We start from the raw sequence: 17,584 nt of genomic DNA on the forward strand, positions 1-17,584 counted from the left end.
AAGCGACCTCCCATCCCCTGGGTCCTGTGACTTGCACAAAGTCCTCTCCTTCAAATCGTAATAGCAGTTTACACAGCTGGAGCAAATGTCTCCCCAGACCTTTGTAGTTTCAAATAAAGCTTTCCCTTTAGCAGCCACCTGCTGGTCTTTGAGCGTGAGCTTAATGCTAGCTGACAGCAGTTATTTTTAGAGATGTGGTTCATTGAAACCTGTTGTTGGTGGAAAGCTGAAATATGCATTTTAACCACCTTGGTTGAAAAGCAGAGAGCTGTGGAGCTCAAGAGTATAATTTTTCCTGATTACAGGGTACACTTTAGCTACGGTATGTAGGATGCAGAAGAAGGCTATTTGTTTTGGTCTGTGTTTTCTGTAAATAAAAATGCAGTTTGTTTAACGCAATTTCCTTTTCACATGTTCTTGGATGATGGAGGATGAAAGCTTTGGAAGCAGCTGCACTGGCCATCTTTTGAGATAACACTAATGCACCAATGGTGCCTTTCCCCACATTTGCCTCCTTGCCCCATATCTTCCTGACTATTCCCCACTGCTGCATCCTCAGATTAATCTACACCAAAAGTAAAGTGGGCATCAGCTGTGTGTTATGTGAGTGGGTGTCCTTGTCCTATCATGACCTTGAGCTCATGTGGGAAGAGAGCAACATTATCAGTAGCCCAGGTAAAGTTACTGAAGTGCTGGTGTTTTGTCCGTCTTTTCTTTCTCATGTTACATCTGCCACTGGTCACTTAGCAGTTTTTTCATACAGCCAGAAAGCAAAGAAGCAAAAAATGCCTCTTTGTTGGTCAAGAAATACATTCCAATCAGTTTTTCAGGGATGGATGAAAATGTAGGAGGGTTGTAAGGGAAGAACATATGGTTCAAATCAGCAAAAAGGCCAGATGTTTTCAAAAAAGGTAGAAAGGTTGCACCAACAAAATGTCCATCCAACCATAAACTGGCCAACTGCATGTGCAGAATACTTGAATCTGCATGTAAAACAGGCAGCTGTGCATGCATTGAAGTTCTGGTATATTTTCCATGCCAAAAGGTATCATTTGTGCACCACACTATTTGTTTGCATGTGTGCAGATTTTGCAGGTGCAACCCTAAGTGCCTTCTTTGAACATCTGGCCCCTTCTTCAGTGACATACATATTTGCTGGGAGACTTTAATGAGTAAACACATTTCAATCACTGTCCATCATTCTGGTTTCCGTTTCAGGCTCGGATCAGAAAATTTGGACCCAAAATCTTACAGTTGCTGACAGAGTGGACAGAGACATTCCCGTATGACTTTCAGGAAGAGCGGATGATTGGCCATCTGAAAGACATGATTCACAGGATAGCCCCGTGTGATGAGGTGAGGATGTCTGACCTGGGATGTTGTGTGAAGATGTTAAGTTCATTTTCCCACTTGGTTCCTCCTTTTCTTCCTTTTGCCACATTCTGTTCCATGCCTTTTCGTGGATACTCTCACAGGTTTGTTCTCCTCTAGTGGTTAAAACCTGTAGTAGCTTCCCTGAAAGCCACATCTCTCAGTTTAGGTACTCCTGTGGCAGTGACATGGGGACACATCGGAGTGATCAGTGGAATCTATCTACTGCATATCGAATTGTAAGATAACAACATTCCCATTTTACAGACAGAAGATCTGAAGGCGTAACATAGATTGTATATGGTGGTCACAATTCAAATAGGAACAGAGCTGTGATCTCCCAAGTTATAGTCTAGCAGAGTGAAGTATCGTGACCTGAGACCAACCATCCTGGCCAAGCAGTGGCTCAAGAAGTGCTCCAGGGTGTTTAGTGAATGAGCAGTGGAGTAGACAGGCAGTTGTCAAGCATTGGGGAGCTAAAAAAGATCATCAGTTGCCTGAAGGTACCTGATGATGGCTTCCTTTCTCTAAGGGCATTCATGGTCCTTTTTTGTCTCACCTCTATCTGTTTATGTCCTTCCTCACCTGTGCCAAAATCTAATTTTCCATTCCTTACTTGACATGTCTTCAATCTGGTAATTTTTTTGAAACAATCTTTGCATCTTTTTCATTGTGAATCTAACAAGGGTTTGGCTTACTCCTTCCTGTCCTGTGTAGAAGATTTCACAGGGATTATGCTTGGGCTGGTTGCTACTGTAAAGCAGAGAACCAGACAGGAGGCGAGCAGGCACAGAGCAGCAGACCCTGATCACTGTTTTACTAATGCCACTGGAATCCCCGTCAAAGGGGGATCTGTGGGCTGCGATAGCTCCTGTTGAATCCAGCCTGTTTGGCTGATATGGTGACATAGCAAGGGACGGTCCTTACATTTAAAGAAAATACAAATATTTATGGACATGTAGCCTCTCTGGGAGCATGAAAGTGACAGAAGACAGCGGTGTGTGGCCTGCTGGGCAGAAACTCAGTCTAGATGGCTCTATGGTCTTGGTGTTCATATGCGTGAGCCATGGGTGTGGCAGAGTAGGACACAGTGAATGGAGTCTCTCAGACCTGCTTGCAAATTCAGGTGGGTGAACCCCATAAATTAATTCAGAAACATGAAAAAATACCACACAGTCCATGAAAATAATAAGAATAAGAGCAAATAGTACATAGAGAGTCTCTAATTACTTCTAGGTTAACCATGGGATGTGGAAGAATTCAGTTCCGTTGGCTACATCAAGGCCTGGCTTCAGGCCACAGATGGGTGCACTTCAGTGGAACAACCAGCACATACCCATGAGGCTGAGAAAGAGAGGGGTGGAGAGACAAGGGAAGGAATCAGCAGGGTTGCAGCACAATGGGAATGAAATTGGACCCTCCTTCCCACTGGAAACACAAGAGAAATGGAAACAGCTGCTCTTGGGCTGGGCTGGCATCATGGCTGGCACTTTTGGGGTATCTTCAGGCTGTAATGGATCAGCTGACTGGGCTGGCCAGTGTGTGTGAGAGAAGGGGTGGGATGGGGACACTTTGATGGAGGTGAAGGGAGCACAAAGGGCTATCAGAAAGAACCAAGGTGGCCTCGATTCCATTGGCAGGAGCAATAAAACTTCTTCCTCAAGGGTAAGAGGCAATGAACTTTCTCCTGCCAACCACCAAGAAAGGTGCTTTGCAGCCCTTCAGCATCTGAAGTGAGAGAAACCATACAGACCCACCAAAATCATGCCCGCTGGAAAGAAGGAACCAGCCAAAAGTGCAGAGAACAGGGGCTTTGCGGGTGCTCTTGAAAAGCAGTGGCTGTCCTGGTGAAGAGCCATAAATGCTAAAAATCAACATTTTGCATACAAAACAATAGTTTATTTGCCTAACCTGAGCAAGTGGTGCACCTCTGCTCTGGAGCGTGCACAGCTGTGTATCAATTCTTACAGGTGCTCCGGGGGGCCTCAGACTAGATTAGGTTCAAATCATTGTTTTTCAAATATTACTAGGCACTGTATTCTGGTTTTGGACAGTCACTTATGCCTGAACAAAATCAGTAAAGTAATTTAAGAAACAGCTCATATCCTACAAATGCAAATTTTCTTTCTTAAGGGACAGCACAAAAGAGTGGTGATGCCTGTTAGTTGTTTGGAAGAAAGTTGTTCCTGTTGTGAATCATAGAAATTAAAGATTGAAAGATTTGTGAGGTCATCTAGTCCATGTAGGTCAATGCAGGATTTTCCCCTGCAGTGTATGCTCCTGTCCTTGTAGAGTCCACTTTCCAAAGGCTCTGTGATGTGCTTATAAAGGTGTCCATGCTGAGAAGCATTTCTTAGTAAGTGCTGTGATTTGCATTTAGAGTTAGAAATTTTAATTAAAATTTGAGTTCCTAAGCCACCTGCTGAGGCCTGCTGTCTTCAGAGGAACTTTCCCAGTTAAGAACGAAACATTTTCTTTAAATATTGAACAGTAGTATGCTTCTTTTGACTGTTAATGTGGCAGTGAAGTGACATTGGTTGATAGAGTCCAGCATGCAGCCCCTGTACAATGGGGGGTCACTTCATGGCAGGATAATTACCAGCATGTTGAAGGTAATGAATGATGCTGTCTTCACTTAGTGAACATAGGCAGGAAATGGTTTTAAAAGGGCAAAAGCAGGATTTATTTTTTTTTAAAATTTCTCCCCCAACATGCACAGAAAAGCTTTCTAGGCAAGGGTGTACCCAACTGATTTTCAGTGAGTCTCTTCAAGAGCTCTAATTTCTGAATCATTTTTTTGTGTCCATTAAGTGTGTCTCTTATTTAATTCTTGATTAGGTGTTTGGCTTACTGAGTGTTTGTTTACTACTGTCTGTATTTTTGTGTCATATTCACTACAAACCTAGGTGAACCTAGATCTCGTGATAAGGATTTATTAAAAGATTGGCTAATATGCATGTCTTTCAAGCAATTTTATGCTGCTTTTTGGCTTTTCATCCAAACAGTGAAGAATTTGATACTGCACAGACATGGCTGGTCCAAAGATTTCTCATCCAAACCCCTTTTTGAAAGAGAACTGGGTTTTCAGCTAAAAGATTTTAGCTAAATGTTTTATGCTTTCAGTAGAAAGCTCGGATATTAGTGCTGTGCCCGCCCTCCAGCCTCCCAAAATTAATTCCCCTGTTTACAAAATATGTTCACAAAATACCAAATATGTTGCTGTTTGAGTTTCCACTAAAAAATAACATTCTATTCATAGCACTTCATAAGCTATGCTGAGGTTTGCAAACACACCTGGATGTAAACCAGAGAAATATTTAGATGGTGGTCAGTGGTTTGGGTCCACAGCAGTCTTTGTAAATCAAAAGCGTGACCATCTGTTTGAATGAGGATTTACATGAAGAAGGCCAGTAGTGTCTCTTGCTTGGAGCTAGTATACATCAGGAACAGATGAAAACCAAAAGAATGGGGTTTTTATTTTCTAAAAATTCTTTTCTTTTTTTTTTTTTTTTTTTTTACATCTTCCTTACTCAATTTTCACTCCTCCTGTGTGATTTGCTTCCAAATAAAACACGTGTTGTCATTCTTCAAGACAAGTCCCTCCAGCCTTCTAGGTATTTGTTTCATTTCAGACTTATCAGCTCTATTTTGCAAAAAAGTCTGACTACATCCTGCTTATCTGGCCCGTGTTCCAGCCCAGCCTGAGAGCATCTTCCTTGAGTGAAATGAGAGGTTCCTCAGCAATGTGAAACCTTCTGCTAGAAAACCTGTATGAAAGATACAAAGTGTTGCAGCAAATGTTGAAGCACTTGGGATGTTCTAAAGGTTTCCAGCCTCAGACTGTAATGGAAGCAGGGTAGACATAAGCATGATACCCTTCACTGTGAAGTAGTAGTAGATGCTACTTCCAGTGTGCAGATGGGACCCTGTGTAGGTGAGAAGAGCACTTGGTATCTTGAACACCTAAAACATGAGTGCTGTCAGCGCTTGACACTGAAGACTATACACAGTCTACAAAAGTCTGAAGCAGACGAAGGCTGGATCTAAACCATGGGATTCAGGAGTACTTCCCAAGACTTCACTTGGGTGGTGTCCAGCTTGGGATGTGACACAGGTGTGTGTTGGCCTTCATGGGAAGGCACAATCCGGCCAAGTCCCTGTTGCGATGATGAGGACTGTGTGGAGGGTGCCAGGGTACACATCTGCTGCGCAGTACAGATGTAACAGAAGAGGGCTCCTTGCCAGCTCTGGTTTCACACTGACAGATTACAAACTGATGTTACTGGCAACTTGACATTACTAAATTCTGTTTGGATGGGGAGTGAGGAGTTATTCCACTTGTGAGCAGCCGGAGGATTTCTCCACTGTGTGTCTTTGTGCTGGAAGAGGAGCTGGTAGTAGGCCAGCCTGCAAAGTCTTTTCCCAAGTGACCGTTGAAGACATTTCTTTCTGCCCATTCTCCATGGCCAGCAGCTCCACTTATTGTCTGTAAAGAGCTGCTCCAGCTCTGAGAACAACCTGAGCAACTTAGTAATGATCATCCTGCTGAGCACATGGCTGTGCTTGGAATATGATATGAGCTTCCTTCAGTAGTGATTAACATTTTGGATATGAAATCCTCAAACACAATGCTCAGACCACTCCAACTGGGTAGCAAGTAGCAGCATGCTTCTACTTTCAGCTCAAAAGGATGGAGAGCGTAGTGTTAGAAACATTTCTCATTCCTAATAAATAAGAGTTGACTAGGCACCACTAACAGGTAGAGTTCTCAGCCAACACATAGCTGACATAAAGGATAGGTACCGAATGCTGCTGTGCTCCAGAAAGCTGCAGTAACTCATGTTGTAGCATTACCTCTCCTCTGATCCTGATGTTGGCAGGAATATGTGAGTATCAGTGCCAGCCCAACCCACCAGTCCTGCCTGCCTCTTCTCTTGACTGCAGTCTGTTTCTGTGGTCCAGAGCACAGAACTGTAATTAAGCCAACTGGTTATTCTGAAATAGGCTTGTTGAAAATAAAATGGTAACCTGTTGCTGGCTTAGGAGTATTTTGCAGAAGGGAAAATTCAGCATAAAAACACTCCTTTGTCAAGTTTTGTGAGTGGTTTATGTTTCTTTCTCTCCCTGTCTCTCCAGGCCTACTGGAAGAAGATGAATCAGCTTTTGCAAACCCTGAATCAGAAGCTTGCAACCCTCAGCCATGGGCAAGAAGGGATTGTCAAGATCAGTGCTGCTGTCTCTGATAAGCTGGTTGCCTTTAAAAGTAAACCTCCGTCAATTCAGAGAGAAATCCTGAGCGTCTGCAGTGACCCTTACACTCTGGCTCAGCAGCTGACACATGTGGAGCTGGTAAGTGGGAATGGTTCCCAACTTCTGCAGTCAGAGATATTATTTTAAGCCATCAGCTGCTAAGTATTCCAGACATAACCAAAAAATGTCTGCACTGCTGCAGCACATCCTGTGCTGTATCAGCACTGCACAGGAGGCAGGGTTTGACAGGTTAAGAGATGCTTGGGAAGCAAGCTGTATATCAGAGTGTTCCTGTGCATCTTGGGGTGGGTCACTTCACTTTTTCAGCTTGTTTATTTGTGAAATGCAAGTCCCAGAAAAGTCAAGGGGTTCTCACTTCTGTAAGGTGCTCTGAGCCCCACAGCCTGAAGGTGCTATTGAAATGGCTGGTCATTAGCCCTTTTATTAATTTGGAAGAAATTTTAACAGTTCAGGTCCATTCCTACAGATACACAAAGCGTCTGAGTTGTCTGATGTGTTTTTCATTCTTCCCTTTGGGACTTTGTGCATGGACATAGAAGGGTGTGGGAATACCACCCACACGAAGTCCTGCTGTTTCCCTCGTTGGACTGCAGTCCACTCTCAAACAAGCTTTTGATGGTAATTGGTCCAATTGCAGCACCAAGATGCTGGACAGGCTGTTGTGCTGCACACCCTTCTCCCAGGTTCAGGTCCTCCACGTAGACCTCCTGGATGTTCACAGGAAAACAAAACATTGCTGCCATCTGCAGATCTCTTGATGCTGTAATGATTCCCTGCTGCCTGTCCTCCTGTAGACAGTGTTCGTCCTTGAGAGGAAGGCTGGAAAAACCAACTATGAAATGGACTGTGGATTGGAGTGAATATCATGGAATTAGCCTTGGGAATTCTGAAGGTAGTTGATATTCTATTTGTCAAGAAGTGGAATAGCTCAGAAACCCCAAATTTAGGATCATCATCTCACCTTGGTTAGTTTTCAGAACATGCAACTTTGTCTCTCTTTGCTTTATATAGCTTAAGCCAGAGAGGAGAAATCCTTTTGCCTGGAGTTCTTCTCTTGCTTTTCTTTTCCTCCACAGTACAACTGTCTTCCAAGGGGGGATTCCCTGTAACCAGGGCACTACTGCACTTCTAAAACTGATGCAACCAGAGGTTTTCATTCCACTTCGCTGTAATTGGTGGTCTCTACCTTCTCTTTCACTTACTGCATCCAGTACGCCAACTACTCTGCATTAAAAGTGTCTGATGCTTATTTGTTAGTAAGAATTATTTGCTACTTGTTTAATAACAGTTATTTGTTAGTAAGAGTCCTGTACAGTTATCGGTGGCAAGGTGAGAAGCCAAGGAGAAATAGCATGGGAATAGCCATAAAATTTTCACTTAAGCAAAACTACCATTGATTTTATTGTTGCTTGAGTGTCCTAAGTTTGGGCTGTGGGAATTCCAGAATACCTCCTCTGAAATACCTTTGTGACCCGCAACCTACTGAAAATGTCTTTTTTTTCTAATAAACGTGTTTAAGGGAATTGAAAAGCCTATTAAGAAGGCCAGTGGTGGGGCTGGAACTGCCAGGTTTGTTCAGGAGCTGGTAGAGATGGCCTGTCTTTTACTGAGAGAGATCTGGATGCTTTATTGACTTTTGTTTTGGTGAACACCTGGGACACTCTACAGTGTAAGCAACGCCTTTAATGTAAGCACATGTATCTTCAGTGCCTCCCTTCCCCAGCGGCACAGAGCCACCACCCCAGGGCATCACCTAGGCTTCGCTGGGTAGGGAGGCAGGGTCAGGGCACTGTGTGTGCAGATGAGCAATGGATGGCTATGGTTGCCAGATCACAGCCTTTAACAGCTGGCAAACAAGGCTGTTGAGTAATGCTGGACCACAGCAGGTCTGTGGCCATCGCCAAGCACAGAACTGAGGTCTGCTGACTCCCAGATGGGTCCTTGTGTGTCCAGCGCCTTTCTCTCTGCACAGTGGAGAGGGCTCTTACTGTGGCTTGTCAGTAATGAGACAGTTTATTCTCGTTTTCTTCTTTCTGCCGAAATAACTCTAATTGTTCTTATGAATTTTAATGTCTGGTGCTAGCTGGCTGTCTACCAGTTCAGTAACGCCATTCAGAGCTGACAGATAATGGGGATATCTTACCAAGAGAAACAGAAGAGATTCTGGGGTGCTTTCTTATTTCTTCCTCTCTCTCTTTTTTTCCCCCACTCTAATAGGAAAGGCTAAGTCACATTGGACCTGAGGAGTTTGTGCAGGCATTTGTACACAAAGACCCTCTGGATGGCACCAAGGTATGATTTGTCCACATGCAAAGTGTCTCCTGCAATCTGTTTGTTCTAGATGAACTGATGTGATGAGATCCATAAGAGCAGGGCCTGGGGCACGTGTTGACTGTGGCCAGGCCAACTGATGACCTGTATGGTCACGGCAAGGATGGGACCTGTTGGTAGAGCTTGCACTGGCAGGTCATTGCCATTCCTTGCTGGTGAGAGTATGTCCTAGTCTGAGACTGGCCAGCACCCTGATGTTCTGCTTCCTGGCTTGTTCCTCCTAACCTGCTTTGACCAGGGCAGATGGCTTGTGGCTGTACGCAACCAGGGAATGTCTGTTCCCAGCACTGAAGGCGTAAGGACTCTGGATGTGATGTAATGCTCGTAGTGTGTGCCCAGACACCACAGTAATGAGTCAGTGCGTCATGAATCAACATACTCTTCTCTCTCTACACAATAGCTTTTAACCCAAAGCACCGCAGGGAATGGAGTGCCTGATCAGGGCTTCATCCAAAGTCTGTGGAAGCCAGTTGGAGTCTTTCCACTGATTCCAGTGGGGTTTGAAGCAGCATTTCAGTGAGTGCCTCAATAAGGAAAGAGACTTCCTGGCTGGAGAGACAGAGTCGGAGATTTCACATACTCTCAGAAACAAAGAGGGTGGAAAATTCTTCCCCAGAACTGCATATGGGCTCCCACTGAGATCATACATCAGTGGCAGAATTTCATCATTGGATGCTGAACATAACAGAAGACCTCTGTTTATAGTGCTGCCCAAAGAGCACCAGAATAGCCTGTAATGGTGAAAGGATGGATGGATGGATGCATGGATGGATGGATAAAAAGGGCAATTTTGCGCTCTTTCCTTCTCTTATTGGAGTTGTGGAGATTCTGCAGTTGGTTTCAGGGAGAGGGGAGTGGACAGAGCTGCTGTTTCAAGTATTCTGTACATTGATCACATCCTTTAGGAAGGAACACTGAGGTAGCAAAGATGTGTCTGAAATATGAAATATCAAACCAGCCACAGTGAGATTTCAGCAACCTGCTGCAAACATGAGGGACAAGACTGAAAATAAACAGTCCTCGTTATCTGTATTGAAGTAAAATGAAAGAGATCAAATGAGGGCACTAAATTTGAGTGAATTTGGGAAGAGTGGGAGGGAGGCAGCAGTGAGTGAAATCAAATTACATAAAGCCATGGAGGGGAAGGGATGCTAAGAGGAAGAAGGAAATGTTCAGTAATAAACTAATGTGCTCACAACGGCTGTAGCTGTGACTGGAATTGCAAATGCCGGGCCAGCACAGAATAGCACAAAGATGTGAAGAGAAACTGAGGTTACCAAGTGAACATACAGAAACATCAGTGAAGGTGGATGGGAAGGATTAAAATGAGAGGCAGAGAGCCTGAAAATAATGGTAGGATGGGAAATCCGAGCAAATCATCTTGACAGACTATGACGAGCTATTTGACAGTTATGCATGTTCTTCAAATGCAAATCTGAACATGGAGGTGCTGCCCAGTAACAGTTCTGTGACTTCAATGAAGTGCATAATAACAGAGAAAATAAGAGGCGCAAAGCAGGAATGCACCACTGCATTGCCTTTTAAATTCATGGCAATGTCTTCCCCCAGGAGGATCTACTTAGTTAAAGCAAAACTGCCATAACATTTTCACACAAGACATGGCACTAACAAATTATTGGGCTTCAAGTCAGCAAGGCTGATGAAAGCAGAGGCAGTCTGGAACTTTTCTTCACCCTTTGCCTGTGCTGAGCAGAGGTCCCAGCAATGATTTAGAAGAGCCTCCACACCACAGCAAGGTATAGCCAAGGGATCGTGTGGGACCTGGCAAAACATTGTACATAGCGGCACAAACCTTACGTGGAGCAACATATCGTCCCCTGACCCGTAGAGAGCACCCTTGTTAACCACAGGGAATTGGGTCTGGTCTGAATCCCCTCCAGCTGGAGATCATATTAAACATCTTTCTTGCACAAGGGCTTCAAAAGGCTTCATTTATGAATGTTTATCAAGCACTTTGAGTTGCAGATGGAAGATGCTAGGGAGGTGCTAAATATTGTTGCCGTTTATAAAGCTTAACCTTTAAAAAGCAGTCTGTTTCAACTTTTAACAGTTGCACATTTTTCACAAGTTTTGTGGTATTAGCTGTGGTTCTTATGCCCTGGCACAGGACAGCAGTGTTGAGATGGAAATACCATATTCAGAAGAAAACCTAGCTCTCGTGCACTTCTTGCTATAACAAGGAACAAAAAATACTACAGAGCGCAAGACAAGCAACTGCTATGGGTAGACTGGGGTTGCTTTGGGTTTCCTTTGTTTTGTTTGATATTTACAGGGTGCTTGCTGACGTTTACTTTTGAGATGCTTTTAAAATATGCTTTTAAATTATTTTTTTTCTTTTTTTTTTTAAATTTTTTGAGAATGGTTAGTGTTAGGTTAATGGTTGGACTAGATGATCTTCAAGGTCTTTTCCAACCTAGATGATTCTGTGATTCTGTGAAAATATATTTTTTTTTAATTGTATATGTGGTCTCATAAAGTGGCTAGGAATTTCAGGCTTGTTAAGATGTGCTCTATAGCATGGTACTGTGATTTCTGTTTCTAAACACGCCTGTATACAGAATCACATCACAGGTGAATATTTTCTTACTTTGAATTACCTTGGGAATCATGTTAAGCCCCATTTCTTAAGGGGTTTTAGGCACTTGTTTAACTTACATAATATGGGTAATCCCATTAACACTAATGGATCTGTGTTTATGCATTGTGATTTTCTTCTTAGTGGCGTGTATTTATGGTAGCTCTGGGAAATGATCTTAATAAAACAAAAAAATCAGTATTCTCTGATACCCTCTAGCGGATGCTAATGAATGTTCAAAGAAATCACGTGAACTCTAGAGAGCAGTGTGTCCTAGATGTCTAAGTGTGTCTAAGAATTTAGAGCTGGGAAAAGGACTTGAATTCTCATAATCCCAGGCAACATCCTCAGGCTGTGTGAACTGCCCTGTCACTCTGCTGAAGTCAAATTATCTGTTGATGTTAAAGGAACTGGAAGAGTTCAGCCAAGTATCTGCTCCCACAGCCTGTATTGGTTATGGGAATTTATGGTAAGTTTCACATAAAAAAGTGAAAAATGTGCTTCTTCTACTGGCTCTTATCAGTGAAACATCTCTGGTATGTTAGTGACCTGTTCAAGAGCTGCCATCAAGGCAGAGCTCATCACTAGAGAGCCTATTATCCTGGAAACTCAGTAAGGGAAATATTTTTTTTCCATAAAGAAGCAACTAGAACTGTGTCTTCTCTTGCTTATCTCTTGATTGCTTCACTAAATTATGGTCTATCCCCTCCAGAAAAGGGCTGTGGGTGATTGCATTTACTGAAGTGAAGGAAGTCCTGGAATCAAAGGCACAAACTGAGCATGCCATGGAAGACTGTGCTTGTCTTACTTTTTCTGCATATTCTTGTTGCTGTCTGAATCCTGCAATGCCCCAGCTGTTAATATCTCAGTGAAGAAGGGTCAGTGCAGACTGTGTTAGTGAACACTTGCTGCAGGCAAAATGGGGCAGTTTTCTGAAGCCTAGTGTGAGTTGTGCAGTGTGAAACACTCAGCTAGAGCCTGTGCACCTGCCAGCCACCCACCTACCCACTGACTTCAGAATGGCCCCTTAATGCACAGTCTTCCATGTGCATGAGAGATGTGTTACCTTGGTGTAGTATTTATCTTGGCAATCAGGCAGCTACTGAAACACAGTTACATATCTTTCTGTGCTCTTCTCTCCCCAGACTTGTTTCAGTGAACAGAAGAAGACAAGTAACCTTGAGGCCTATGTGAAATGGTTCAATAGACTCTGCTATCTGGTAGCAACAGAAATTTGCATGGTAAGTGAAAAGCAGGTGGCGTGTTTTACCACATGCCTGAAGTACCAGTTTGTACATTAATAAGCAAACCTGGGGATTTATTTCTTATGACCTAGCTAAGCATCTGACGGTAAGTTTTAGTAATATTGCATTTGCAGAACCAACTTGATAAATGACAAACATATTACAAAACAGAGCTGGCAACACACGGGGGATACCCTGTTCTCTTGATGTAGTAGGAGCACAGTGTGGAATAATGAACCCTGCAGGGAAGAAGAGAAGAAAAAATGCCTTGAATTATCCTGTGAGATTTCTGCTGGAAAAGATTCTAGTGGAGCAGTATTTGTTATCTGTCATCCTAAAGCTCTGTTGTGCTTGTGAATTCCCATTGCATGGCTCTTTGTCCTGCTGCCCATTACTATAGCTGGTTTTTAACTTGGTATTGGTTTTCGTTTATTTAACCTGGCCCCCATCAAAATGAAATTTATGTTTTCTACTTTGAAAAGGGTGTGGAAGGGAGGAATAGTAATAGTATAAACAGCCCAGATAGCCTGTGACTCAAAAGCATTACCATTATTATCAAAGATCATCTTTGATAAAGGTGGGGTGATTCCAGTTCAATTAAAATGTGTATTTAAAATGCAAGCTACCATTTGGCCTGGCCATATTGCTCAGAGGGCCAGAAGAGGGGAAGGGGATTAATGCAGTGAAACAAAGTCTTTCTGGGACAAAGACGCTGCAGTTATATGGGTGTGAAATCCTGCCCTTAGGAAAGTCTGTGCTGATGTGCCCGCTGACTTGAGGGAGGCCAGCAGGGAGTGGAGATGCTGCTTCAGGGCTGTTTGGGCTGCCTGTTCCAGTGCTAAGACATTAACTGAGGCGAGCCTGGGAATTGCCGTGAATTTCTTCTGTGTCACTGCAATGAAAGCTTTGATTTTAGAGACTGCCAGTCACCAGCATCCACTGGATTGCTGGAACAAAATTAGGGTCAGTGACTGATAGCAGATGGCCCAAGCTGTGCACGGACCCCTGCCGTTTATGCAACAAACACCTAAGATGCCCTCCAGTTCTGCATATGCTTATTACTGATATTCGTTTGTTTTAATTTGCAGCCTGCAAAAAAGAAACAGCGAGCACAAGTCATCGAATTCTTCATTGATGTTGCCCGAGAGTGCTTTAACATAGGGAATTTTAATTCGCTGATGGCAATCATTTGTAAGTACAGCTTCTGACCAGGTCTCTCCATGAGCTGTCACAGATGAAAAAGGAAACCCAACTCTTATCCATGGTTCTCTTTTATTCTTTCTCACTCATAGCTGGAATGAACATGAGTCCAGTTTCCAGGCTAAAGAAGACTTGGTCAAAAGTGAAAACAGCCAAATTTTTCATTCTTGAGGTAAAAAAAAAAAGGTGCTGGTACACTGCTTGAATTATGTTCTGGATGTTTTTTACTTGTGAATTTTCACATTGTTATCCAGGTATGAGATGCTTACAGACATGTTTCGCAGGCAGAGGACCAGATTCTGGCTGAAGTTTCCCAGGTGTAGTGAGGAAGGTGTGAAGCTGCTGATATGTAGAGGGGAATCGGAGCACTCAAATAGGAGGGAAAAAACAAAAAAGATGAACCTATATGGAAGCCATGGTGCTTCCACTGATGACAGTTTTGTTTGGCCACAGACATGATGCTGAGTGTAAAGCTCCCAAGCTATACCTTGGACATTGAGTGAACAAGGCCCAAGGTGGTTTTTTGTGTTGAGGATTCCAGGATTTGGCATATATAAAATGTGCAGTCCTTATTCTTCACATAAAAGCTCAGTAAGCTGTTACTAGAAAAATCAAAGGTACCAAATAGCAATGGTCTGTAGATCTCTCATTGTATCTTTAGTTCATGGGTTTTTGTGTGTATGTGGATTTTTGAAGCTGTAAGCTAAGCTCTGTTCAGGGTTTGCTACAACTGAGGGAAGAGTTGTCTTCAGACAATGCAGGTCGCTATCTATCTAACCAGCTTGTCTCTTTTGTGTATCTAGCACCAGATGGACCCTACTGGTAACTTCTATAACTACAGAACAGCATTGCGGGGGGCTGCTCACAGATCCCTCACGGCACACAGCAACAGGGAGAAGGTAGGTGTGACCACATCCCTTTATCTCCAAATGGATGGTGTGTGCTGCTGGGAGTCGGTGGCTCAAAGGCTTGATGCAAATGCTCTCCTCCCTTCCATGGGTCACCAGCACGAGGCTCGAGAACTGCTAAATGCAACTGGAAATGTAAATCTGTGGCTGAAAGGAGTCTGAAATGGGTCACGGGGCTTTTGTGGACTTGCTCGCAGACACTGGGGAGCTGGAGAGGTCAGGACACACAGCATGGAGGACTCAGTTGCAAGCTTCTCTATATCCCTGGAAAATTCACATTGTTTAGAATGATAAACCTGATGGAACAGGCATTCCAGACTAAAATGACTTTTATTTTGGTAGGAAGCGTCAGCCTGGCAGGCCCAGGTGGAACTGTGCTTTTGTTACAACTGTGCCAGCCAGGCCTCTGTGCAGACAAGCCCCTATTGTGTAGTGTGTGATTTGAGATAGAGAGCAAAGGGCACAGCACTCCGAGATGAGGTTGTTCTCCATTTATATTAGGGAAAGATGACTTACCACAAGTCCTGCAAAGAAGTCTGGTCTGAATCCATTGCATCAGATTTGGGGTGAAATTCTGTCCTCGTGAATTTTCATTTCATTTGGTTGTTCCTGCCATCTTGGTGAGCAAGAATTGAAGTATTTTATCAGTGTTCTTGGCAGATACGTAGCTTTCTGAAATGTCACTGATGCTGCAAAAATGAGATTGACGAGATTAATGCAGGATCCTCCTGCTTTGTGCCCCCGTGTCTTTCTTGTTAATTTTCTTATTTCTCCAGTCAATCCTCACTTTTTTTGTTTTATGAAAGAGGGTTTGTTTTTAACACTACAATTGCACGTAGTCATAAATAGGTAATCTCTGTGCAGAGCATGGCTAAGGTACAGTAGATACTACATGAACAAGCATAATATAGAATTTAGTATTCATTTGCTGGAGGAGCCAGGCCTGATGCTAATCTCACATCCCTGTAAATTTGATGTAAATCTGCTGAAGCTAATGGAATCTCACAGCACTTAACAGTGAAATGAGATCAGCATCTGGTCACAGGCTGACTCAGCTGCAACAGGAGTACTCTGAGTTGCTCTGAAAAGCCCTTCTCTGTGCAAAGAAGAGATGATAGCTTTGGATCTTTGTGACTGACAAATTGTTTTAACTCTCACACACCACAATGAGGACCGGCCAGTCTGAGATGCTTCTGCAGTTTAGTTCTGCGACGATCAGACATGTTCAAACCAGTTGTTTTATTGTTTGACTTCATTTCCTGTGGAAGTTAGCAATCTCTGTCATTTCTCTACCCCTAGCTGGTTAAGTTTGAGGGCAGAGAAGTTATTAGATTGAAAGGAATCTATTTTATGTAAGAAAAAGCCCATATTCTGTTTCCCTTGTGTAGATAACATTGGTTCAAGAAAATGCTCAAGGATATGATTTGGTAGCTGCTCATACTGGGTATTTTACAGTGTTAGATACAGCAGATCATGTAATTCTTGCTGTAGGAATTAAGGAATTTTGTTTCTTTTTATAACAAGATTATCAGTTACTTGTTTTAATGAGTTTGAATACAATTGAAAGAACATGATTACTCTTTTGATACAAAATGTTACGTTGTTTCTTGGCAAACTTGTAGCAAAGCTCACTCTGAAGAAAATTTTTATCTTCAAACTGAATTGTGCTTACAGGCATTTGAGATCCCCATCCCCTCCGCCCCTCTTCTCGACAAGTGGCCACCCCAGAAGCACAGATGGAGGCTTTGGGCCTCAGTCCATCTGCTTGAGAAGGAAGGTGCTCTGGAAGGAGCGCTCTTGTCACAGACCAACAGACTAAGCCCTGGGTTACATCTCGCAGGAAGAAAAACTGCCCGTATGCTCAGAGGAGCTAATATTTAACTGGCAGACTCACCAGAAACGTTGCTTTCTTCTCTCCTCAGGGCTGGTGTCTTGGCTGCTGAGTTTTGCACAGCACTTGAACAGAAGCACAGCTCAGGGAAATTATATCCTCAGAGGGAGACAGGGTGAACCAGTGACCTGGGACACCCTCCCTCCTCCTGCTCTGTGCACACCTCTCACCAAATCCCCCATGGGACACCGGCCTTCTGGCACAACGAGCACTGCCTGCTCCACCCTCATCCTCAGGGTGCTGGTGCGAGACTGCAGCACAGGCTGTAGGAGAAGGGTCTCAGTGTACCCATGGATGATCCCCTGACCTCAGACTGCACTGTTGTGATCTGGCCCTTCTCTCAGTGTGTAAACAGCATAGTTATAACTACTCATTACTTGTTCAGGAGCAGGCCTGTAAAAAGGCACAGTGAGGCAGCACTCAAAGCTGAGAGATGCTATACAGCGGCAGAAATAAACCTGCCAAAGTGCAGGGTGAGAGAACTGGTAATGAAGAAGGGCTGATGTTTCATGCAGAATTCAGAGGGATGTACTTGTTAGGAACTACGTCTGGTTTTATCTGCGCAGTCAGCTGACTTATACCACCTCCAAAATTAAGTCATTCCACTGGGAAGCCCTGTGTTCCGCTAATGACATGTCTCTGGCTTTGAAATGTTGGGAGTATGTACAGTGCAGTCCTGCGTGTTGTTGCCGTCTGATACTATGGAGGAAGAACATGTCTGATCTCATTAGCTTTCTTCTTTCTGCAGGAGGCAATTGTCCTTCAGCATGTG

General features: G+C 43.6%; 1 protein-coding gene across 1 annotated transcript in view; it reads left to right on the forward strand.

The window, feature by feature from the left end:
- The window catches only part of RASGEF1C (RasGEF domain family member 1C), an 83,512-nt gene that overhangs the window by 51,786 nt on the left and 14,142 nt on the right, over nt 1–17,584 (forward strand). Inside the window, exons 4-10 of the mRNA XM_074883581.1 lie at nt 1,219–1,356; nt 6,508–6,720; nt 8,860–8,934; nt 12,715–12,810; nt 13,902–14,004; nt 14,106–14,185; nt 14,817–14,912. Coding sequence (XP_074739682.1) covers nt 1,219–1,356; nt 6,508–6,720; nt 8,860–8,934; nt 12,715–12,810; nt 13,902–14,004; nt 14,106–14,185; nt 14,817–14,912 — 801 coding nt within the window. The remainder of the gene's footprint in view (nt 1–1,218; nt 1,357–6,507; nt 6,721–8,859; nt 8,935–12,714; nt 12,811–13,901; nt 14,005–14,105; nt 14,186–14,816; nt 14,913–17,584) is intronic.

Source organism: Strix uralensis, chromosome 14, assembly GCF_047716275.1.
Source record: "Strix uralensis isolate ZFMK-TIS-50842 chromosome 14, bStrUra1, whole genome shotgun sequence".
Classification (NCBI taxonomy): domain Eukaryota; kingdom Metazoa; phylum Chordata; class Aves; order Strigiformes; family Strigidae; genus Strix; species Strix uralensis.